General features: G+C 41.4%; 2 protein-coding genes across 5 annotated transcripts; both read left to right on the top strand.

Annotated features, from left to right (window-relative positions):
* Positions 1–778: 778 nt before the first annotated feature.
* On the top strand, positions 779–9796 carry u2af2a (U2 small nuclear RNA auxiliary factor 2a). Of its 4 annotated transcripts, none has more exons than XM_082550361.1 (12): positions 779–1521; positions 2739–2880; positions 4256–4291; positions 4568–4671; positions 5044–5195; positions 5325–5441; positions 5546–5702; positions 5803–5882; positions 6344–6466; positions 6553–6639; positions 7342–7590; positions 7697–9796. In XM_082550361.1, exons 1-12 carry the CDS (start codon positions 1473–1475, stop codon positions 7829–7831), a joined length of 1431 nt encoding a protein of 476 aa, XP_082406487.1. In that variant the 5' UTR covers positions 779–1472; the 3' UTR covers positions 7832–9796. The 4 variants fall into 4 exon arrangements, with proteins under 4 accessions (XP_082406487.1, XP_082406488.1, XP_082406485.1 ...); XM_082550362.1 differs by having other exon boundaries at positions 785–1521; positions 5546–5684; XM_082550359.1 differs by lacking the exon at positions 779–1521 and adding an exon at positions 2432–2614.
* A 4852-nt stretch (positions 9797–14648) lies between these two features.
* Positions 14649–22953, top strand: cacng6b (calcium channel, voltage-dependent, gamma subunit 6b). Its single transcript, XM_082551768.1, has 5 exons — positions 14649–14936; positions 16521–17233; positions 19766–19840; positions 21271–21408; positions 21527–22953. The coding sequence occupies exons 2-5, from the start codon at positions 16876–16878 to the stop codon at positions 21745–21747; spliced, it is 792 nt and encodes a 263-aa protein (XP_082407894.1). The 5' UTR covers positions 14649–14936; positions 16521–16875; the 3' UTR covers positions 21748–22953.
* Positions 22954–23881: the final 928 nt, after the last annotated feature.

Here is a 23881-nt window from a genome sequence, read left to right as displayed (position 1 = left end):
TTTGATACTGTCCAACATGTCAGTCCAAAAAGTTCCAAATTGATGTTTAAATGGGTGAAAACGGGTGAGTGTGATTGTCAAAGCTCACAGTGCTGTGAAAAAGTGTTTCCCTCTTCTTCGGTTCTTAGTTTTTTGCACATTTGTCAGACTTGCGTGTTTTAGATCATTAAAAATGTTTTAATACTAGCCAAAGACAACCCAAGTAAATACAATATTTCATTTATTAAGGGGAAAAAAGAACTGCAATCAAGTGTTTGCAATAACTGGCACTGACTCATTCACATCGCTGTGGAGGAATTTTGGCCCACTGTTGTTTGCCAAATTGTTTTAATTCAGCCACCTTGGAAAGTTTTGCAGCAGAAATGACTTGTTTAAGGTCATACCAAAGCATCTCAATCACATTTAAATCCAGACTTTAAATAGGCCACTCCAAAACTTTTTTAGAGGTGGACTTACTGGTGTGTTTCAGATCATTGCCCTGCTCCATAACCCAAGTAAGCCTCAGGGCACAAACTTATGGACAGAATGTTTTGCTTCAGGATTTTTTGGTAGAATTCATGATTTCAGTAATTACAGCAAGTTGTCCAGGCCCTGAGCCAGAAGACAAGACAGCAGTCAGGTTTGCAGTAGGAGTGACAGATGGGTTCAGAGTGTGGGTGGGATTATTTCAAGTGTTGGGCTGATGTTGAAGGTAAGAAGAGAGAGTGATATGGAGGCCTGTGGCGACCCCTAAGGAAGAAGTAAAAAAAAAAAAAAAGCAGTTTAAGACTGAAGTTAAAGGTTTCATCTTCACTTGAACTACAAAATAAAACTTTGACACTTTGGGACTCAACATGTCCTTAGCAGATAAATTAACTCTGATGGGAAAAGAATAAAAAACAAGCGAAAACGGACACCGGAGCGTCTCTTCTTTCTCACTCACCGGAAACAAGGCATTCATCAACTTCCTGTGTCACGGAGCTCCAGGGAGACGGAGCAAAAAAAGCGGGCATACCGAAGTCTTAATTGTTTTCTCTAGCTTCGAAATATTTGAAAGCGCATATATTTGTCTTGTAAAGCCGAACAACTGGCTCCCGTGGATCATTAACTCCCCGGATCCGCTTTGGGCTCCGAAAAGAAGCTCATTCATTCGGCGTTGGTAGCTAGCTAGGAGCCACGGGCCCACTATTCTTCTGGACTTTGCTACAAGCTAGTTAGCTAACGTTAGCAGGCTAACCCATGCGAACACGTTTTCTTTATCAATGATTCTGCTGTTACGTTGTAAACAAATACTTTGCCGCTAATATATGTTCTAGTTAAACATTTTCGATAAATCTGTCGTTAGGTAAGCTACTAGTCGAGGCTAACTTTCCGGAGCTGCATCTGCAAGACACTTGTTTTTAAAAGTGTTGTTCACTTTGTTGCTAGCTTAAGCTAGCCACCGCCAACTGAGCAACGCAATCTCCGAAAGCGTAGCAGGCTTCAGCAGAGAGATGTCGGACTTCGACGAATTCGAAAGACAGTTATCTGAAAACAAACAAGGTAAATCACTTTTTCTTTTTGCATCAGCATTTAGAAACGCCAATGGTGCCTTTGTTTGTACAGGCCGCCATCAGTGTATCCTACTGTGGCCATGTCTATTTACTGGAACAGTATTAGCAAATTACTAGCCTACAGTTTTACGGGAATATTGCTCGTCATTTTATTCTGTTGGATGAGCATTTTTCCGACTTTTCTGTAAGTTTACCGGTAACCAAATACAAACTAAATAAAGGTTACTGTTTCTTTAAAGCATTGTAAGTTTATATCATGAGTCAAGACCAGCTGACTGAATAATTGGTGCAGCTAGCATTCATTCTTTGCAGCTGTTGCGTGCACTGAACGTTTCTAATCCAGATTACTATTACTACTAGATTATTGCCTCTAACTTTTCGACACACAACCAGTAACTGTACCAGTTAAAAAAAAACTTATCCGACACAGACTGTTTTCAAGGTAGATTTGTATAGATACACGCACACTATGAGCTGCATCCGTGTAGTGGATGGGGTTTATTAAATTCTACGAGCTGTTATTCACGTTATTAATCTATAAAAGCTGTGGTCTTGTTTTTAAAATGCTACCATAACCAGTATTTATTTATAAAATGCTAACGTAACCACTTTAGCATTTCCTTATAATTTCAAATATCCTGCTGTATAGCACTACAAGGCTTATGGTCTTATGTCTATGTAAAGTTTATTTAGTTTATTTTACCAATCTGTAAATTAAGCTATGTGTACACCCATACGGTACACAGGACTAATATTGTGTGGTCTCCATAGGGCTTCAGAAATACCTTGTGGCCTATGGACATGGGCTTTTTGTTCAACCATAGACAGGGAGCAGTGGATCTTTTTGGGTCCTGTAGGTTGTGAGTGGATATTCTGTATCCAGCTTGTCTGAATGGATCCTACAAATACTCTTTCAAATTGTTATGATGCAGTTTTGAGGCTGTGTTAATCCTTTGAGCCATTCTTCATGGCCCTTGCAGTTTTTTTTTTTCTTTTGCTATCTAGGAGTGCAAGGCAGTGGGAACGAGGTGTAGTTGGATGTGGATTGTACATTTCAATTAAACATCCACAAGATGATCAGTGTTAAGTGTCACCTCTCACTGGTTTTAATGCTGTGGCTAATTGGTGTATATCCCCAGCTAGCTATGTATCCCATTTATGTGCAGTCATGCAAGTTATTAAACACTTAATATTTAATTCCTACAGCTGAAAGGGACAAAGAGAACCGCCACCACCGTCGGTCCTCGTCCCGCAGTCGCAGCAGAGAGAGGAAGAGGAGGAGCAGAGACAGGGACAGACGCAGCAGAGACCGCCGTGGAGACAGTAAGGAGCGGAGACACAGACGCAGGTTAGTACCACATCTGGGCCAACAAGCAGTCAAAGCTACTGTGTTGCATCAAGAATCGCCCCACTATACTGGAATGTAGTGTACATTGTATAGTCATCACACTGGCCGAAAATAAAGCATCTGCAAAGAATAGATCAGATTATATTAACCTCTGGACACCTTCTTAGTACAATGATGAAAGCTACTTGTGAGTCCAAGTAAACTTGGATCTCACAAACATGTAAACACTAAATTTTTGAAGTTTTAAATTGCCCTATATATATGCAATACAAATGTGTTGAAACACCAGCTTGTCTAAACACCCTCGACTTTGCACTGACATCGTGCCGCACAGTAGGTGGCTGCAAATTCCAAACTCAAGAACATGCGCACAAAAAACTGACACTATAAAAATTTGTTATGTTTGCAAAATGCAGCCCTCTCCTTCCTGGCTTTTGCTGTCATCTGTTCTTTTTCTTTTGTTTGTTTGTTTGGTTTTTCTGTCTTAATAGCATATTGTGTTGCTGTTCAGGACAACAAATGCACTTAAACACATTAATCAGAACTAAAAACTAGCTTAGGCAATGAGCTTCTGCCACTTCCTGTCGACTGTGGAACTCATCATGCAGAATATCAAGAGTCAAAACTGTTTTTTAAAAAGAATTTCAGGTCTATTAATAAAACTCCAGAAAGAATCTTTTCTGAAACGTAGATTATTTGCATATTCACTCTGAAGTTGCATAATATCGGGTGTCTCTGAAATGTGCTCCCACTTTTTCTCGTGACAAGCCTGATCTGCAGTCTTTGATCAAATCTCGTTAAGCTTCTTGCTGTGGGAAAATTGTCCGTTCTTCTAAGAACATCATCTTTGATACCAAAGAGATGAAAGCTTGCCTGTTGACGGGGCAACACATAACCGTATGTGTTTATGCTCACGATTAGCCAGTCTTTCCTTCACTTTCACCTTTGGATTGCATTTATATACAATAACTTCTCATTTGAAGTCACACATCTCCTTTGTGACTGCTTCATTATGTTCACTCTCTTGCGGACTTCTGCAAAGTTTTCCAGTTTCCTGCTTCTTATTGGCTGTGAATGTGACCTCTTTGCTTGACTGCTGCTTGACTCTTTTCTTTCTCGGTACCAGTATAAAACGCGTTACTTGCAGATATGCAGTGTGAGTAGTTAAAAAGATGTAATATCTGGCTCCTCAATTTTTAACGATGTAATTTATGCTTTCATTGCCTCATTAATAGTTTGAATTCGTGCCAGCTGTGAGGCTCACTTAGTGACTGACTTGTATTCAAAATGGAAGCTCTAATTTTGTCAAGTGGAAATGTTGGTTAATGTGTTTATTATTTGAGAGAAATGTGAAACCCTTCCGATGTCATTTCAGCTCACCATCCAGCTTCCCCCAGGACAATGCTGGAAGGTAATACAGCAAACTAACACAAAGCTGGTTTGTGCATTACTGCAGCAACTGGATTTTAATTATCTTCTTAGATTCTGTCTACCGTTTAGTATGTAAATAACTGCCTGGATGAGGGTTTTCTATCCCTTTTATCATCTTTAACATGAGTTTTACAGTGTTGTGATTGAAATGTAGTCTGTTTTGTTCATTTCTGAAATCAAACCATCGTTTCCTGTAGTAGTCCAGTGTGAGCTAATGAGAGATATGTTACATGATGATTGTGTGTTCCTCAAACAGCCGTTCTCCCCACCGTGAGAAGAAGAAGAAGGTGAAGAAGTACTGGGATGTCCCTCCACCTGGTTTTGAACACATCACTCCCATGCAGTACAAAGCCATGCAAGGTAACCATCCATTTTCCTTCTCGTCTCATCTATTTATATGTTTACTACAATATTTGATTCTGCCTTACTTGAATGAAAGACACCTTTAAAGTGGATCTATTATGCTCTTCCTTATTTTCCCATCATATTTTAAACATAGTCAGTGTGTGTAAAATTACTCGTTTTCACCCTTAACAGAAACATAGTAGAACTAAGGGGCTATACCAAGGCCCAGCTTAAGATGAAAAATGATTAATGGAGTCCAAAAATGCAAAATATGAAGAATAGAAATGAGCATAATAGTTCCACGTTTATGTGCGTATTAATCTGCCACATGGCTTTATTGAAACAACAGAATGAGGTTGTTAAATATTTCCTGTCTTCACGCTCCAGCTGCAGGCCAGATCCCAGCTACAGCCCTCCTGCCGACCATGACTCCAGATGGCCTGGCTGTTACTCCAACCCCAGTACCTGTAGTGGGTAGCCAGATGACCCGACAGGCTCGTCGGCTCTATGTGGGCAATATCCCCTTTGGTATCACAGAGGTGAGTAACAGGAGAGCATTTGACTTTGGCTCCTGCCCTATAAACATCCTGCAGTAATTTATACTTGTGTTTGGTTGTTATTGTGCAAATTAACACAATCTATTATTTTTTCCCCTCCCTTATGTTTAGGAGTCAATGATGGACTTCTTTAATGCCCAGATGCGTTTGGGTGGTCTTACTCAGGCCCCCGGCAATCCCGTTCTTGCAGTACAGATCAATCAGGATAAGAACTTTGCCTTCCTTGAGGTGAGTCAATTTTCCCATGAACACTGATTGTTCTCTCTTGGTATAATACTAAAACCTTATTAAAATACGCAGTTTTGAAGTCAGCCATCTTTTGTCTTGTGTAGTTCCGTTCTGTGGATGAAACAACACAGGCAATGGCCTTTGATGGCATCATCTTTCAAGGCCAGAGTCTTAAGATTCGCCGTCCCCACGATTACCAGCCCCTGCCCGGCATGAGCGAGAACCCCAGTGTCTATGTGCCTGGTATACAGACAATTAATGGTTTTTAACTCTAATTACTTCTGGCACAATTCTCAGCAAATTGTAATCTGTGTGAACTCAATTTCTCCATTAATGTTTCTGTCTGTTGCTGCTCCTGCAGGTGTGGTGTCCACAGTAGTCCCAGACTCTGCTCACAAGCTCTTCATTGGTGGCTTGCCTAACTACCTGAATGATGACCAGGTCAGTGTTTGTGCCTTAAACAGCTCATATTTTCTTATAAGTGCAGTACAGCTTGTTCAGTATCAATTGTTCTGCACAATACACTTACACACTCACCTTGCAAAATGGCCCAAACAACACTACATTGCATTCTGTTATACTTTGAGTCCTGTATTTCTCACATGACTAAAGGTTAAAGAACCCCAGAGTGTACTCTGTTCTTTCTTGTGCTTTTCTGAAAAAAAAATGTGCATACATCGGCATATAATTTCCACTAGTATTGAAACATAGAGACACTATACTTACTGTTGGAAGAAGCGAAAGAGAAGGAGCATTGTGTTATTCTTTTTATGTTTGCTGTCATGTTACCCAGTAACACATCTTGAACAGTGGTGTCATGTTGGGAGTGTCTGGTGTTCATGAGACCTGTTGGAAACCATTGGAAATGCCTTGCAGTGACCTTTATGCATCATGTGTGCTAGGTGAAAGAGCTGTTGACGTCATTTGGCCCTCTGAAGGCTTTTAACCTGGTGAAGGACAGCGCCACAGGCCTATCCAAAGGATATGCCTTTTGTGAATATGTTGATGTCAACCTTAATGACCAGGTAACCAGTCCAACAGAATATACAATGCTATCTCTGTAGTATGAGTTTTTGAAGGCATGGTTTTCAACGTTGTTATGTCATTATAGGCTATTGCTGGACTGAACGGCATGCAGCTGGGAGACAAGAAGCTTCTGGTGCAAAGAGCCAGTGTGGGATCGAAGAACGCAACTCTGGTAAGTGTCCAGGAGCTGGACAGATGACAGCGGGTGGTGGGAGGATCGATGCTCTTTTAGAGAGTGTAAAATGCATAAAGATTGTTTGGCCACTCTTCTCCAGCAATTCATGAAGTTACTCTTAAATTTAACCATTTACAAGTGCACATCTAAATGTAGTACATTTTTAGTTGCCTCCCCCTGCTTTTATTATTATTTTATAATTATTATTTTATAATAAAAGCAGGAAAAATGCATGTAGCAGCACTTTCCTTATCACTGCCTGAACTAATCTCTGTGTAGTACATCCATTCGGATTCAATTGGATACGGTACAATAATAATAAAATATGAAACAGATCGTATTTATTACTAATCGGCTATGGCCAATGAAATACTGCTGACTGAAGCTCTGCATGAAATCAGTTAAAACGTGTTCACCCGAAAACACATTTTCTCAATATTTTATGAACCAGCAGCCGACACTACCTAGGGTTAAAGCTGCAACCACACTTACGAAAACGGTGATTGGAGACCAAACTGAGTTTAAGCTGGACTGAGATTGTTTGTCTGGTGGGTGGCAGTGGCCAGTAGTTTTTGTTTTTTTAGCTGTGAAAATGGATGTAAAGAATATTAAATTGTTGGCTTTATACAGTTTACTGTAAAATGTAGAGAAAGCTGTGCTATAAAATGCCTCATCTAACCTTTGTGTGTCTCCTTCCAGTCGAGTATAAACCAGACTCCAGTGACGCTGCAGGTGCCAGGTCTGAACAGCTCCGTGACTCAGATGGGCGGTCTGCCCACGGAGGTGTTGTGCCTGATGAACATGGTGGCCCCTGAAGAGCTGTTGGATGACGAAGAGTACGAGGAGATTGTGGAGGACGTCAGGGATGAGTGCAGCAAGTACGGCCAAGTTAAAAGCATTGAGATACCTCGACCTGTCGATGGCCTGGAAGTGCCTGGAACCGGCAAGGTAGGAGCCGTTTACATTTGACTTGTGGTAAACAATGCTGTGAGATGTTACAAGCCCTCACTGCTTTTTTTTTTTTATTTTTTTAATCTTTTTAAAAAAATTTCAGATCTTTGTGGAGTTCACATCAGTTTTTGACTCCCAGAAGGCCATGCAGGGGCTGACAGGCAGGAAGTTTGCCAACAGGGTGGTGGTGACCAAATACTGCGATCCAGACGCCTATCACCGCCGGGATTTCTGGTAGAGGGCGCATGACGAGAAGAGGGGAATGGGGAGGGTGTGCACTGCCAGTTTCCAAATCAGCCCCCAAAGTGATTTTTTTATTTTTTTTTGTGTGTGTGTGTGTAGCGCAACGTTGCAGGTCGATCTGGGAGTATTATTTGTTTGGCAGTGGTGATATCCAGATTATCATTGGAGATCTTCACGAAATATTCAGCAGTTAAGACAGAATTGGAAATGGAGGAGGAGAATTTATGGGGTTTGTTTTCAGTACATAATAAAAGGGGGCTAGGTTTGGTTGCTAGTGGTGTCGCTGGGTGGGTGGGCAAGTTAAAGATTTTTGAGAAAAAAAAAGTGTGTAATAATAGGTCCAGGGGTTGGGCGAACATTTTTTATACTTTGTGAGACAGGGATGTCATTTCTGGGTGGGAGGGGGGGGTGCCACACTTTAAGGTTTGTATTTAAATGGAGTTAGCCTGTTTTAAGTACATTAGGAAGGAGCCGCGGTAGGGCACTTACTGGAAGATTCTGGTTGGGGGGTAAAAAAAAAAAAAAAAAAAAAATGTGACAGGGAGGTTTTGGGGAGATGGAGAGGAAGATGGGAGGGCATTTTCATTTGACCATCCAGTGTAGATACACAGTAGTTGTAACATCCACTTCAGCTTTTCTGTCATCATTAGAAAGGCAAAAGAACACTCTTATTATTTTTTTCCTCCACCCCCTGTCTGGACTCTGTCCTTTCCTTATGTTCCTTCATTTTCATCAGACTGCTGCCCCCCACCCTTCAGGATGATCTCTAGAAAATCTGTTGTCTGATTGGACTCTATCTGAATGTCAACTGTAATTGTTCTGATACTGTGTGTAGCTTCACTGATTTCAGCTGTAATATCACCCTGCATTCAGTCCCTTAGAATAACACAAACTGCAAAAAAAAAAGAGAATTTTTTTTTTTTTTTTAATTATGCGCTTTCTTGTTTTTGTTCAAATTTTTGCATCATCTTTTGTGAACAGCATTTTAAAGGTGAGATTGTTTCGTCTCAGCAGTTCAGCCCTGATTTAGTTTAAGAGACAATAAAGACAGATTGGGAGGGGATTTCATGGGGGGATATATATTTCTTCCTTACCAACAAGCCTTAATGTTATTACATGTCAATTTGCTATTGAAAGAAATATGGCTTACCCCTCTACCAATGATGTCTATATATTCATGTATGTTACTGTCTTGTCCTTCAGCCAGCTCACATTTTTCCTTGTTTCCCAGCAGATTTGGGATGTAAGATGTGTTGGACCCAGTTGTTTGTTTGTGCAGCGTCTCACCTCTGACAAGACCAAATAAACATGAGACTAATACCCACGACTCATGTTGTACTGCAGAGTGAAACTAAAATCACAAAATGCCAGATTTGTCTTTCAAAAAATTAAAATCAGAGTTAAAAGTAAAACTAATACTACAATCTCCTTCAGAAATTTGGGGGCTTTGAGGAGATTATTTAGGGAAAACAAATAAAGTAACCTGATTTTTAAATTTTAGTGTTCACTGTTAGTCATTTTTCTGCTGTTGAACTATTTGGTAATTTCACTAAATCTGAGGTCAGCTGTTGGGTTGATAGAAAACAGTCCCTGTGTACGTAGACACAATCTGCTTATCGCTCATCTCCCTCATCTTCTGCCCTGTATCCTCTGAGGACCACATGTTCAAACTGTATGGGCTTGAGACTGTGCTTTCATTTGATCCTTTGGTTTGCTTTACAGCGCTGAAAGAGAGACTGTGTCAGTGATAACACTTTAGAGATGTTACTCCTTACTTTCTGAAAATCTGCTTTTCTTTTCTTTTTTTTTAAGTGTCTTTTAGTTTCTTTTTCTCTGGAAAAAAATGTGATTTCTTAAATGATTTAAAACCTAAAAGCCACACATAGTTTATAAAAGCAGAAGCAGTCTTTCATTTGTCCAGTTTGTTTTCAAATGTTGATTAAAACATGAATTTACATGACTGCTTTTCTTCCCTTTGTGCTTCCTTTTCCTGTGCACGCCCACATCCATTCACCACACCGTAGCACAGTTAATAATGGAGATGGAGTAGACTGGAGCTACAGTCAGCTTTACTGACCTGATAGCATAATTAATCAAACTGTAGTTATTGGTAATGTCCAAATGATGGTGCTATTTCACAGTCACTAGACTGACTTTTACGTAAGAGTAGTATAAACATTGGTCACACACAGGGGCCACAACTGCCTCAGTTCTTCATGGTATAGATTCAACAAGATGCTTGAAGCATTCTTCAGAGATTTTGATTCATACTGACCTGATAGTTGCGTTCAAGCAGCCAGTTTGTGATGATTTGAGCTTTGTGACATGGCGTGTCAACCTGCTGGAAGAAGTCATCAAAAGTGAATAGATATAAAGGGATGGACAACAATATTTGGGAATACTGTGGCATTTAATTGAAGCTCAGTTGCTTCTAAGGGGTCCAAAGTATGCCAAGAAAATATCCCCACACTATTACACCACACCCAGACAGCCTGAACCTCTTGTACAAGACCGGATCTTTTTTATGTTTAAGCCCAATTCTGATCCTACCAAACGAATGTTGAAGTAGAAATCCAGACGAGACAATGTTTTTCCAGTCTTCTATTGTTCAATCTAGGTGTAAATTGTAGCCTCATTTTCCTGTTTTTAGCTAACAGAGAGGAGCATGCTCTTCGGCTGCTATAGCTCTTCTGCTTCATCGTTCTGTGTGTTTTGCATTGACAAATGCTCTTCTGCATAGCTCGCTTGTAACAAGTGACTGATTGCCTGTCTTCCCATTCCTCTGATGCTCAGCTTCAACTTCAGCAGGTCATCCTGACCACGTTGTCAAGCTTTAAATGCATTGAGTTGCTGCCATGAGTGATTAGAACAGGTGTACTTAATAAAGTGACCGTGAGCATATAGTTTTCATATATATAAAAAATCCAACTGAATCATGTCAATCTTGATGATAGATTCAGGCTTATTTTGAGCCAAGTCATTTATGTTCTTCCAATTAACCCATTTATTTTTCTACATCTCACAAGGTACAAAGAGTAAGGCAGAGCAAAAGCTGGATTGTCTTATTCAGCCTGGATTTCATGTAAAATGGTTACAGGAAAGCAACTACACTCTGTCATGCAATAATGTCCTGTGTCAGCTCTATACTACCCATCTCTATCTGCATCGCTGCACCTCACTGCACAAAACCCAGCAGCAGCAGGGCCTCTGATGCAACACTCACTACCCAGTAGTTCCCTCAGGACAAAGGTAAATCAGCAGCTCTCTCATGCAGTTGAAACCATGTCCACTGGAGCAAAAATGGAGAGCTGACCCTGAGTCTTTTAGAGATGGCTGTCTGTCATGAAAGCCGCTGAATGTTATTGGCAGCCCTCTCTCAAGTGCATTGTATGCCCTCCCCAGGCCTAACGCTGCAGTAAAGGCTTGTTAATACATTATCTCCCTCTAGTGGCGGATGCAAGACTCTGGTGATGGTCATTGTCATTCTAGGCAGTGCATCCCCATTGATCTTCATTCAAAAAGATAGAACACTGCAGCAGTGGGAGAGTGCAACAGTGGAATAGAATGGACACATTGAGTACATGATCCAGTTTGTATTTAATCCACAGGAGGTTAGACGAAGTAAACACCTCACAAGAAAGAACTTAATAATACGTACATGTCAAAAACATTAGTAGAAATGTGTCCTGTTGATGTTCTTCCACCTGTGTAAAAATGTCAATGATTTGCAATAGAAGAGATCAAACATTAATGCAATGCAGACAAGCCATATTTGTAGTGTTTATCATTTAGAAAAGGGTCAATGGGCAGGAAACTGGAACTTTAAAATATGAATCTACAGAGTAACATAACTGTTACTAAACAGAACATGTAAACTGCACAAAGACTGCAGGCAGCTTATCCCAGGATGCATGAATTAATGTATAAGGTAATGGTGGTGATGAAATTTGGGAATTTATAGTTGTAGTTTACATACATTCATTCATCAATGTTATGGTAATTATGGGCTTTTAATGACCACTTTGAACTGTTCTTTTTCCCGGGTGGGAATATACGGCATCAGATATATACATCCATCATATTAATATTTGGTCTATTAGTAAATTCCATCAACATCCATCAACAAGCTTCTCGCATTTTGTGGTTGGATATTTTACTACTCTACTTGGCAGAATTGGTAGAGTTCATTAAAATTGGTTGGTTTCCTGGCACAGACACCTTTTAAGCATAAATACACAAATATACAATAGGGTTGAGTTCAGGGCTTTGGTAAGTCCATTAGCATGGCTTAGTTTAGCATTAGCTAATGTTAGCCTGCTTTTCAAAACCACTTTTGGTTTGCTTTTGTTCGGGTTGTTCCTGAACATGCTTTTGATTATTGACCCAACAGTGTCCAAGTTTCAGCCATCTTGCTGTTGATTCGAGGTGAAGATGAAGAATTTGGACCGTGGAAATGTGCTGATATACCTGAATTACTTGTACTTACATTTACATGTTTAAAATAATGGATGATCTTGGAATGTTTTTTTGGAAATAGCTTCAAGAGACCTTCACAACTTCTCTAAATCTGCAGTTCTCCTTCTTATCACTTCATTGACTTTCTTGCACTTTCCCATTGTTCCCAGCATTGGTCAGTCGAAAGAGTGACGTCAAACAAATCCTTTGCATGCTGGAAAAGAGAAACTACCCTGCCCTTGTGGTGTTAAAAGGCTCTCGAGACCTTTCAGCACCACTTATTAAAAGTTTAAGTGCACATATAGATTTGGTGTATAGCTGTTAATGTGTACCAAGACACATACATTAATATATCTTAATAAAAGCCATCCAGCAGTATGACTGAACATTAATTTTTTACTTTAATCTAGTTATTAAGTCTTACCCCTGAAAAGATTGAGGGTTTTTTCCTAACTGTCCACATCGCTCTCAGTGATCTCCAGGCGTATACCAAAAGGTCAGTTTATCTTTTGCTGTCTCAGTGGCATCTGCCTTGACAGCTGCTGTTAATAAAAATGTGTCTTTTTCTCCAGGAAGATATCATAGAGCATCGTATCAGATCAGTTACTCGTTGATCTGTTCAAAAATTAGATTGATTAACAACAATTTACTACCTAATAGAAGGAACCTGTATCTCTTTATGTGACACAGTGGTACATTGAATTTGCTTCAAGGTCCGATCTGTTGTTCCATCAGAAATGCTTTTCTGCATACGTTGATTGTAACGGGAACTTATCTGACTTACTGTTGCCTTCCTGTCAGGTCGAAACAGTCTGGCAGTTCTCCTCTGACCTCTGGCATCAACAACGCAGAGACACCCAGAGAACTACCGCTCACTGGCCATGTGATTGGTTGATTATATATTTGTGTTAACCAGCAGGTGAACAGATATAAAAGTCCCCCCTTTCCCTTACCGGATACTCAGGATACTTCTGCAGTCCCTTTTTTTGTTTTATCAAGTTCATTATTGAGTTTTAAAGCTTTTTGCAGGATTGTTCGTAGTAGGAAAATCATCAGATGCTTCAAGTGGGCAAATACTCTTAGTCAGTACTACTTAGCAGCATGAAACTAAGAATTTTCTGTAGCTGTAATCATAAGTGTGAACGGCATGCGCATGAGTGCATACATGAGCGTACAGTACAAGCATAAATCAGCACTGCTGACAGGGGCACTACAAGACATATGAACAAGACTGTTCACATCAGCATAATGTAGAATATTGATGGCCTCCAACTGCCTGTGGACACTTTGGATCTATCTTATATGATGGATGAGCAGTGGTGGTGTGTGTAATTAGAGGAAGCGATTTTAAAGAATTGGCACACATGTGTGCCTTAAAACAGATAGCTGTCCTCCACATTAATTAATCTATCATGGATGTCACGCATTTAGCATGTGACCTCTGTCTGAAGAGGCCGTCTGCAGACTGAAAAAAGGAAAAGAGAAGCAGAGTTTGACTTTTTTGGACATTCCAGGTGTTTATTTCCCTGTCACAGCCTGCGGCCTACTTTGTCCCTTTTCTGCAATTGTCTCCTGTTATGTGTTTCTGTCCCCGACTCACTCTCGGTTTGCATCCCCCACCCATCCCCGCCCTCCCTTAGTGTTGCTGGCTGCAGGGTTTGGCCTCCCTCCCTCTCTCTCTCTCTCGCTGTGCCACGTATGTAACCTAAACTGTGGAACGGCCAAGCAGGGATGGGCCACGAGAAAAGCTTTCCACAAGATCAGCCTGAGCCTCTGAAGTCTCCCTGGACCTTGTTCAGTGAGGAATGAAATGGGGGCTGCACATTCTCATTTTCCTCTCTGTACTGCTTCATTTCAGCCAGTGTTGTCCATTTCGGCAGCTACCTCAGACTTCAGCATTCCCTTACAGTTTTTACTCCCCTTTTATCTCCTGTTCTCATACGTCTTTTTTTCCCCTTCTATATGCGTCCCTGCATGCTGTGGCTCTTTTTAAACCCCGAGTACACTTTCAATCTGTCTCTCTGTTAGATTTTCACCTCTTCACAGTGTATTGTGTTGCTGTAAAATGCTGTTCTGGTCCCTCTCATATAAACACAGACTCCTACTTCACTCTTACTTAATGTCATTAACAGGTGGCTGTCCGAAATAGACGCACACACACACACAAACAGCAAGGCTGTCGCAGATACAGAGATGTTTTTTATCATGCTGGCAGGCTTGTCATCATGTGAGCGGACCACCCTGCAGCAACTTTCCTTGCTGATTTAAAATTTGAAACATTTATGGAGCATGAGCTGGATGCTGTTGAGATTAAACGTGAGGTGTAAGCACAGTCTGGGGGCCAAACACCAGACACACACCCACCCACACACACACACAGATGCACACGCATTTAATGGGCAACAGCATTAACCAACCAGACTCCAACCCCCTTCACATCCCCCACCTCTACTCCTTTACACTCACTTTCCATAACTCTTACGTTCCTCTCTCCCACCCCTTTCCTCTCTCTCTCTCTCTCTCTCTCTCTCTCTCTCTCTCTCTCACTCTCTCTCTCTCACACTCACTCTCACATCACTGCTCTCCCCCCTCTATTAAGTTTCATGCTTCTCTTCCTCTCGAGCTGAACAACACACACGACACAGGTCAGATTTATTCTTCTTTTCAATCAAGTGCATTAGCCAGCTGTTGCTTTCTTACGCCCACGTGTCACACAGGTGGCGGTGGCTGTCACCGGTCAAGCAGTAGAGAGAATTTCTAATTTTCACGACAGAAAATGCAGCATGAAGTTATATCCTGTGTTCAGACGCTTTAGAATTTAGGCTACTGCACCAAAGTTTTCGTTGCATTATAGTATATAACTTTGTATACATGCTCTATATACCCTGCTAAGGATAATCCTTCACTTACTGCAAAGTAAGCACTTGTTTGTGTCGCCCACCCTGAGAGCAGCTTGGCTCCTCTGAGCCGTCTGATCACACTGTGGTTAATATGAATGTAATGTGATCAAGGTTTGTAATTCTATGACCACTAATTTGGCTGTCAGCAGCTGCAGTATTGATGTCCTCTATTACAGTTAATGTTGGAGGGTTATTTTAATGCACGGTTGCTATTCCATACCTTTGGTTCACTAGTCACACGTATGTACCTGCCTTTTGTTAGCTATAAAATGATTTTTACCCCAACTGTCACTTAGTGCTTGTTGATAAGCTGATATTATTGTTTATTGACATTGCAGAACCATCTTCTCATGCTCTGTGTAAATGCTGTCTGCTCTTACTGAATTGTTATTATTGTGATTATTGCGGGGCAGACGACACGCAGCACGACTAAATGACAATGAAATGTTTTTTGTTACATGTTTATTATGTTTATTATTATGTCTCCTCACATACTACAAAGTATCAAAGACAAAGGCTTTGCGGTGAGACTTTGCACATGTTGCCTAAATAAAACCTCTGATGCTGTCAGCCCAAAGCTCTGAATTAGGTGATTCGCCAACTGTGCGTGGCCTGCTGGTGCTGCTTTCCTAACTGGCCAGGCCTCTCGCCTCCACTCTGTGACCTGTTGGACCTCACAGCAGAGTTAATTACTATAGCCCCCTCTCTCTGTCAGAGGGTTCAGGATTGAATTATCACCTCTCGTGCAGACCATCGACACCGTTGTGCCCCGTCACTCACTTTGTTTAAATCGCTCCAAAGGTCCCTCGCTCACAGTTGAAAGTCTCTGTAAGCTGGGACCAAACTCGTGCTGAAGCACACATGTGCAAGTGCACAGCCGCTGCTACATATTCCCAGTTTTCCTGGTATAAGTAATGCAGCCTGAGAGGTATTTGTGGCAATCCATTATCCCCTCAGATCAAAGGGGATCTGTGTCTAAGCCAGAGATAGTGTACCTGCTCAGAGAGACGATGGGTTGTCAACTCATCTGGGAAATTGGAAGCTGGGTGGTCCGGTGTGACACTACGGTGTTATCTCTCACCTTGACCTTGCACAAACCTACTCCAGTAGCTCTTCCAGTCGAATTGTTTCTACATCTCCTGCAAAATCTGCCATATGGCTTATCTATTGTTGGCTGAGAGCATTTCATATGGCTTTTAGGGAGGGAATACTGTAGATGCTGATAAAGCTGTTGGAAATTAAATATTACGCTGGTGATGAAAGGATTTTGCTCTGGTGAAGCATATGCTGGCTACTCTTTCATCTTCCTGTTTCATCTCTCTTTTTCAGAAGCCTGGACGGAAAACAGACAGACAGCTCTCCTGGTCCTTGCCTCCATCTATCCCATTTTGTCATTACCTCACTTCATCTGCCCCCCTCTCCACTTCACAGTAGTTCTATTCATATCTCTTATGTCCAGCCCATTTATTTTTACTTGATCTTCTCACTGCTTTTGCTCAATTTTCCCGTCCATCACAGGACAACTGATAGCTCTCTTGCAAACTTTCGCCTTCCGAACCTAAAACATCTCATTATTTGATTCTAATTAAAACACTTTTCATCTATTATCTGCTTCTCTAATCTTCATTTGAGGTGTCCCGTCCCATCCCCTGTACTTCTTCGGTTCTGGCCACTTTAGATCAGTATGTGGTCCAACTTCTTTGTACAACAGGATGAGGAGGGTCGCACAGGGGTGGCAGGACAGAGTGGAGGTTTGGCTGGAATGAAAGGTGGTAGAGGACAGAGGCGGATCCACAAGTTGAGCGACAGCCAGGAGGGAAAGATCAAGCTGGCTTTCTTTGTCTCTATCGTCGGTGTGACCCTCACGGTGCTCGGCATGGGGACAGAGTTTTGGGTGGAGCTGGCCCAACCAAAGAATTTCAGCGGCAACCAGACCTGCCAGCTGGCCCATTACGGCCTTTGGAAGGGCTGCATCCGCACCCTACGGGTGGATGAAATAGACCCAGAGAGGACAAGCTGTGGTCCTGCTGATCTACCTGGAGGTGAGACCTCAGAGTGGTGTGTGTGTGTGTGTGTGTGTGTGTGTGTGTGTGTGTGTCTGTGTGAATTTGTGTAAATCTGTTTGATCTGCACAAGATGAGCTGGTGAGTTTCTGCAGGGACTATTTTGTGTTTAACTCCCTGTCTGCTTTCCTTGCAAGTCTGAATTGAAGCTGCCACCATGTTACAGTATGTGTATCGGTATCAAAGTGGATTAACAGCAAGGGGTCAGAGACTGTTTGTGGAAAGAAGTTGCTGACATCACCCTTAATCACTGTAGGTTTTCTGTGCCATGACAAATGTTGTAAAATAAGAGTGAGCTGTCATAGCTGACATAATGTATGCCCCCTGGGAATACATTTGTATCTGAACTCATAAGAGGCTGAAAAAAGCTCTGTTGCCACTTTGTTTAAAAAAGTCATTTGCATCCAACGCGAACAGTCTTCATTTTTCTGAGCAACATTTTTCTGAGTTTTGATATAGATTTAAAAATAAATGTATTCCTTGTGTGTATGTACACTTGTGTGGATTTGCAAAGGAATAATGAGAGTTGGGTATCTGAAGCCGCTTGTGTAGATACAGTATGTATCTAGGTCATCCTACAGATAATGTGCAAATTGAATCATTAAAAAGTATAAAGCGTGAAAATGCATTCAAGTGCATAAACACAGTGGTGCTTTATCAGTTTGGATCCTGCTGGACCAACACACAGCAGCATGCAGATACAATATACAGCATATTTGTTGGCAGTCATAACATGATCTGTGTAACAGGGCATTATTAATATTAAGATTTTCTCCTGACTAAGCATCGAATCATCTCCTGTTTTACCAAGAGTGCAGACAGGTGATAAAGGGGCAAACCAGAGGTTTATTGTGCTGACGGACATTCATGTTTAGAGTAGTGACAGGTTCTTTCTAAAAGCACTTTATTCAACTTGACCATGGTTATGTTCTCCGGAGTGCGCCGATTATCTGCACAATGACCTATTTCTGTCTGAAAAGTGAGTCTGGAGATGGAAAGAGGCAGGTACTGGAGGAGAAAGACTTGCTCCTGGAATCACACATGTCTCGTGGATTCTGCCAGGACCCAGCAGCGGTCTGAAGAAATCACAAAGTCTCTTTAAATTTCAGAGACACAAGTGGTTCACATATACAACTTAATGATCCAGTTTTCAAGGATTATTTATCTATCCTTTGCTAATTTCTCTTTTGTGCCTTTTTGACTGCTTCGAGCTGGCAGATATGATTCCAAGATGCTCTGTTGGTGTTTGAGAGAAGCCAGTATGCTTCTGACAATCTTCATCACACGTCCCAACACTGTTGGCCCACGCCGCCTGTCACAGATGGCCGTGGGCTCATCATGTTTGCAGGAAAACAAATGTTTTTGCCATCTATGGTTCCCCATTTCACATCCCTGTTTACATGCCTCTGGCTCCCGTCCCGCTCAAAGTGCGGCCTGACGATGCCGTGTCTGTCATCCCGACACCAGCTATCCATCTTCGCTGCCTGCTGGAGAGAAACATGGCGGCTCAATAATTACAGTCTCAGCGGGGGTAGTGGGAGCAAAACCAGTTGACTGTGATAGCATAATGTGTTACAAAATCAGTATGGTTGACAAATGGACGGTCTGCTTCATTAAAAAATGTTTGCAAATGCCCTCAGCCACAGCTATATTTGTGTGGTGAGGAAGGATGTCAGAATATGTGTGTGTGTGTGTGTGTGTGTGTGTGTGTGTGTGTGTGTGTGTGTGTGTGTGTGTGTGTGTGTGTGCACATGCACGTGGTCATCTTGGAGCACATAATTCTCAGTGGGTGAAAGTCATCACTATGCACTTGTGAAGCCAAACGGAATCTGACTACTTCACAGTTTTTGTCTAAATATAGAGAAGGGGAAACGAGGGGGGACAGGCAGGGACCGAGTGAGAGTGTATAACTAATGCAGTATTAACTAACCCCCCTGTGTTTCCCCCCCCCCCTCTTGACATCTCCTGCTCGCTCGTCTCACCTCCTTCTCCATCTGCGGCTACCCTCTCTCTTTCCCTTCACTCACCACCCTTCCATCTGCCAGCAACTCACTCCTCCTTTTCACCGCTCTCATCCTCTGAGCCTGTATCCATACTTCTCGCATCTTCCTCCTTCTTTTTCACCCGGCACATCCTCTTCCCGTCTTCTGTAGCCATGTCCCTTCATTAGCCTCCATCTGCCCCTTCTCTCTGTCTACCACTATTTCTCCCCTCTGCCATCCACCCTTAGTGTTTTGCTGTCTCTCACCCTCTTTGGCGGCACCATATGTGCAGTGCTGGAGTGTGCGTATGTGTGTGTGTTTGTGTGCGAAGAGGTGTGTGTCTCTGGGTATTCCAGCTAATGCTCGATATAAATAGGAATGATGCCTGGAAGGACAGAGTGCATGGATGCATAGTAGGCACATCAGAGAAGACAAGAAGTCGTCCATAGGAGAGTGAGTGTGTAAGTGCGTGTGCGAGCGCGTGGGTGCACGTGTGTTTCTTTGTCTGATCTCTTCTTTATGCCCACAGAATCCAACTGTACTTACTTCAAATTCTTCACCTCTGGGGAGAATGCAGTCATATTCAAGAAGACAACTAAGAAGAGTGAGATGTTACACCTTCCCCTGGACATACACATTAGCAGTTACACCAGCAGCTTCTTCTTTCAATAAAGATGCTCACTGCGGTGCTCACAGGACCGTACTGGTGGTTTTTGCATGTTTTAGACCATTAACTTCCACTGCCACCCCTTTTCCAAAGCAAGCCATAAGCTATCAGACTGATTAATGTGTTTGCTGTGCTGCCCAGGGAGCCACTGGTTTCAGTGTAGTTTGGAGATAAGCTGGATGAGAATTAATAGGCTACTTACATCACAGCAAACATCAGTCATTTTTATCTTTTGGTCGTAAGTTGTGAGCAGAGGCTGTTTTGAAAATTTGCTTGCTTATATGGTTAAAGAGAAGGCGGCATTTGACATATGAGCTGTGGGAAAGATTTGCTGTCAGTGGCTGCACAGTAGACTTGACATAATCACACCAACAGATATGCACAGTCCTGTGAAAAATAAGTAAGGGTATACCACTTCTCAATCATAAGTCATTAGCCAATGAGCATATCCCATCTAACCCTTTCTGACTTTAACAGTGACCTTAATTTACAAAATGTACTTAGTTTTTACTCAATATGACCCGAAACTAGTGAGTGAGCCCATAAACGTTTCAGTAATTTTTTTACAGAGGTCAAATAGGAAAGGAAGCTGATGGTCATTTACCCATAGGCACAACCACAAATCTTCTTGCATCCAGAAGAGTCGAGTCGCCCCCTGCTGGTTATTACAGAAAAGTACATTTTAGGTTCTGAGCTACCGGGACGCTAGCATATCTATTTTGTACTGTGTTTACGGTTTATGCTAACTTTGTGGCAATTTTTCAAAGCATAGATTCCTAAAGTGTTGACCGGGGTGGGCTACGAAAGTACTGCAACTGGGCTACAGTAATAACAGAAATTCTGTTGAAATTACTCACAAGTATGTAGAGTTACATATTTATATGATTTTATTTATTTGTTTAAAAAGAGAATAAAAAATGATAATAAGAGGTGGCTAGTCTGTGATGTTACTCGTTACTCTGACGGAAGGAATTGACCAACTATGACCATTCCTGTTATCTGCAATGCTTTTATTAATGAAATAATATCTACGTGTTGGAGAATCAAAAAAACAAAACAAAAACAGCACAATTGGCACAGGCTATTTTTTGGGGTCGCACCTGTTCAGGTTTGGAATGCCAGGAAAATCTGTTTTAAGCAGAGCCAGTACAGGAAGGAGCACAGATGACATCATTTTTGTTCTTTAACAAAAATCTAGATTTAACCAAAATCCCAGAGGAATCAAACATGTGTGAGGTGGTGTAACATAACTAGTTTCCAGACCTCACAATAATTCCTCCATCTTTTGTGCTGCAGATTTCTTTCTGCATGCACTTCTGAACATCTGCGCTTTATATTTTGTTATTTCTCGCTGCTCTCCCTCACAGGTCTGAATCTAGCAGCAGCTGTCTTGGCCCTTTTGAGTCTGACCATGATGGTGATGGGCTCCATATGCATCGCCATGTCGCTCAGCAAAGGAGTGCAATTCTTTCTTAAGCCAGCCTCCTTCTGCTTCATCCTATCAGGTGGGATGTGACTCTTTTTTTAGTCATGCTAGGACAATATTTTCATGAGTATTTTAAGGATTGTAACTGCTGATTGAACTTTTAAATGTTACTGTTACTTTTTTATCTTCTCATGCAGGTGTACTGGTCCTGCTCTCTGTCCTCATATTCCACCAGTCTGTGCTGGCCTTACTGTCCAGTGACCACTCCATACCTTTACACCATGAACTGTCCTGGTCTGTGGCCTGCGTGGGCTCAGCGGGAGGCATTCTTATTTTTGGAGGCGTCCTCTTCATCATTCTCGCTCTTCCTTTCAGCCCATGGCAGAAATGTTTTCCACACAAGAACAGCGACACCTAGCCCTCCGATGCTGCACACAGTATTCACGACGTCTTTGCTTATGAGGAAGGAGAAATTGATTTCTGACAGCTGTGATGTCAAGCTTGCTCTTGGCATTGGTTTTGCCAGAGAAGCCATACTAACTTGGTCTTAAATTTATGAAAGGGAGTCAACAACACATACACAACACAGCATGGCCTGCAGAGGTAGATTTTGCAACGAAGTGCTTTTGTTCATTTTAGCATAAAATCGAATGACTGACGGGGCTACTGCTGACTTTTTTAGTATTTACTCAAACCTGCGTCACAAATAGGTTTGTTAGTCCGCCTGTAGCTGTACAAACATATAAACCCAACCTTTATACTGGGATAAGTCGTGCAGATGCTTTTCTTTTTAATTGCTAAGACTTTTTTTTTGAGGTTTGAAAATGTTCATAGTCTGCTTTGTATGAAAGCTCACCTCTCCCTAAAAACACAGTTAAATTAGAATATACAGTGTAGTCCATGCCCTGGAGAAACTCTTCTCATACTAATGTTTTCTGATGTGACTATTGGCAAAATTACAATATTTAGCTGTGCATTTGAAGAATTCATTACATTACACCATAGTTTAAGTTTGATGAGGGCACAGTTAGGTTAGATCATGACACAAGTTAGAACGTTTACATGACCTAGATTGGTATAACAATAATTTAAGATAAGGGGAAAATGTTTTGTTGATCTACACACTCACTCATTTCTCATGCCTACTAATGTCAACTGACTTTCTAATCTCCGCTTGCTGTTCTTGGAAGAATGTGACACAAAATAATGCAATAGCAAAACCAAATTTGGACTTTAATCTGTTCGAATTATAAATAAACAAGTGAAAACTTTGGAATCAGGCTGCTTAATATTGTTATTTTTTATTTCTATTTATATCATGCTTAAATTGACATATATCAACATTAAACAGTAGCAAATGCTTTGTTTTGATAGCGCTAGTAATTATATCATGTACATGTTATATGATTACATGTACATGCAGGAAATTCTGTTAAGCTTTTTAAATCTTAATATTTTATGTATTACTATTTATTTTATTACCTGTGTTTTACACTTGTGTAAATGCTGCTTCAGTGTAGCAGATGAATGTAAGTTGAATGAAACAGATGAAACACTATGTTGATATCAGAGAAGTATGTGGGCATGCGTCCTCTGTATATAAAAGGATTTGTTTTGTGCTTTATGAATGGTCAATGCTTGTGGTGTTGTCTCTAATCACTCTATGTGCAATGCAGTAAATACAATTTATTTTTGTCATAGGATGCTAACGTCTCAAACAGGAAACATTGGTTTACAGTATGTAAACTGTGCTCAGTATATGGCACCACTATTGGTTATTATTAAAACGATTTGACATAAAATAGCTGCCTTCCTTTGTTCTGCTGGCACGACACCATGTCTGCCCTCCAATTTGACATTCACCCATTTTCACCCCTTTGCAGAGTGACTCTTAACCCCTCTGCCAAACACCCCCCTCCCCCAGACTCCACTCCTCTATAATTAGGCCAGAGCTCATCGCAATGCATTTCACTGCAGAGGTTGGGAAACTTAATACTTGAATTTTAACTATGTACCCCTATCCTCATACCTATGGGGCCTCCCCGTCTCGTTCTGCCACCCCGACCTCACTGTGTCACCGCCAGCATGCCACCCGAGTTTTTTGCTCCATCCAAAAACCGACTGATTATCTCAGAAATAACAAATCTTCACACTCATCTCTCTAGAGACTACTTGACATCCTGGCAGTCACATACATTCCCATGCATGCATGTGTGCATGTAGACTCACATGTTTTTACCTCCCCAGTGGGCAGAAACTGAATCCACATGACACACTATCCGGGTTGTATATATAGCTGTTTAATAGTTCTACTGAGACTGCATGAAAAGTGGTTCGTAGGCACTTGTTACGTGTTTGTAAATGGAGAAATGCTTCCTGGAATTCTTTATGATGGACCTGTAGACTGAATGTGACAAGTAAAAGAGCATGAAATGATGAAGGGCTGTCATTATTGATTGTATATATAAATATATATGTATCTATATGATATATATGATAAACTGTTAATGGTGCTTGTGCAGTAGATTTGTTTGCTTTGGCAGTCCCTCTCC

Source organism: Aulonocara stuartgranti, assembly GCF_965226115.1.
Source record: "Aulonocara stuartgranti genome assembly, chromosome: 11".
In the NCBI taxonomy this organism is placed as follows: Eukaryota; Metazoa; Chordata; class Actinopteri; order Cichliformes; family Cichlidae; genus Aulonocara; species Aulonocara stuartgranti.
Note: the sequence above shows the minus strand (reverse complement) of the source record. Positions and strands in the feature narration are given on the sequence as shown.

Coding starts and splice junctions, on each gene's coding strand:
- cacng6b (XM_082551768.1), top strand. CDS start 16,876: ATGTGGTCCAACTTCTTTGTACAACAGGATGAGGAGGGTCGCACAGGG. Junction 17,234..19,765: donor TCCTGCTGATCTACCTGGAG/GTGAGACCTCAG, acceptor TTATGCCCACAG/AATCCAACTGTACTTACTTC. Junction 19,841..21,270: donor CAAGAAGACAACTAAGAAGA/GTGAGATGTTAC, acceptor TCTCCCTCACAG/GTCTGAATCTAGCAGCAGCT.
- u2af2a (XM_082550359.1), top strand. CDS start 2,500: ATGGCCCTTGCAGTTTTTTTTTTTCTTTTGCTATCTAGGAGTGCAAGG. Junction 5,196..5,324: donor TCCCCTTTGGTATCACAGAG/GTGAGTAACAGG, acceptor CCTTATGTTTAG/GAGTCAATGATGGACTTCTT. Junction 5,442..5,545: donor AGAACTTTGCCTTCCTTGAG/GTGAGTCAATTT, acceptor TGTCTTGTGTAG/TTCCGTTCTGTGGATGAAAC.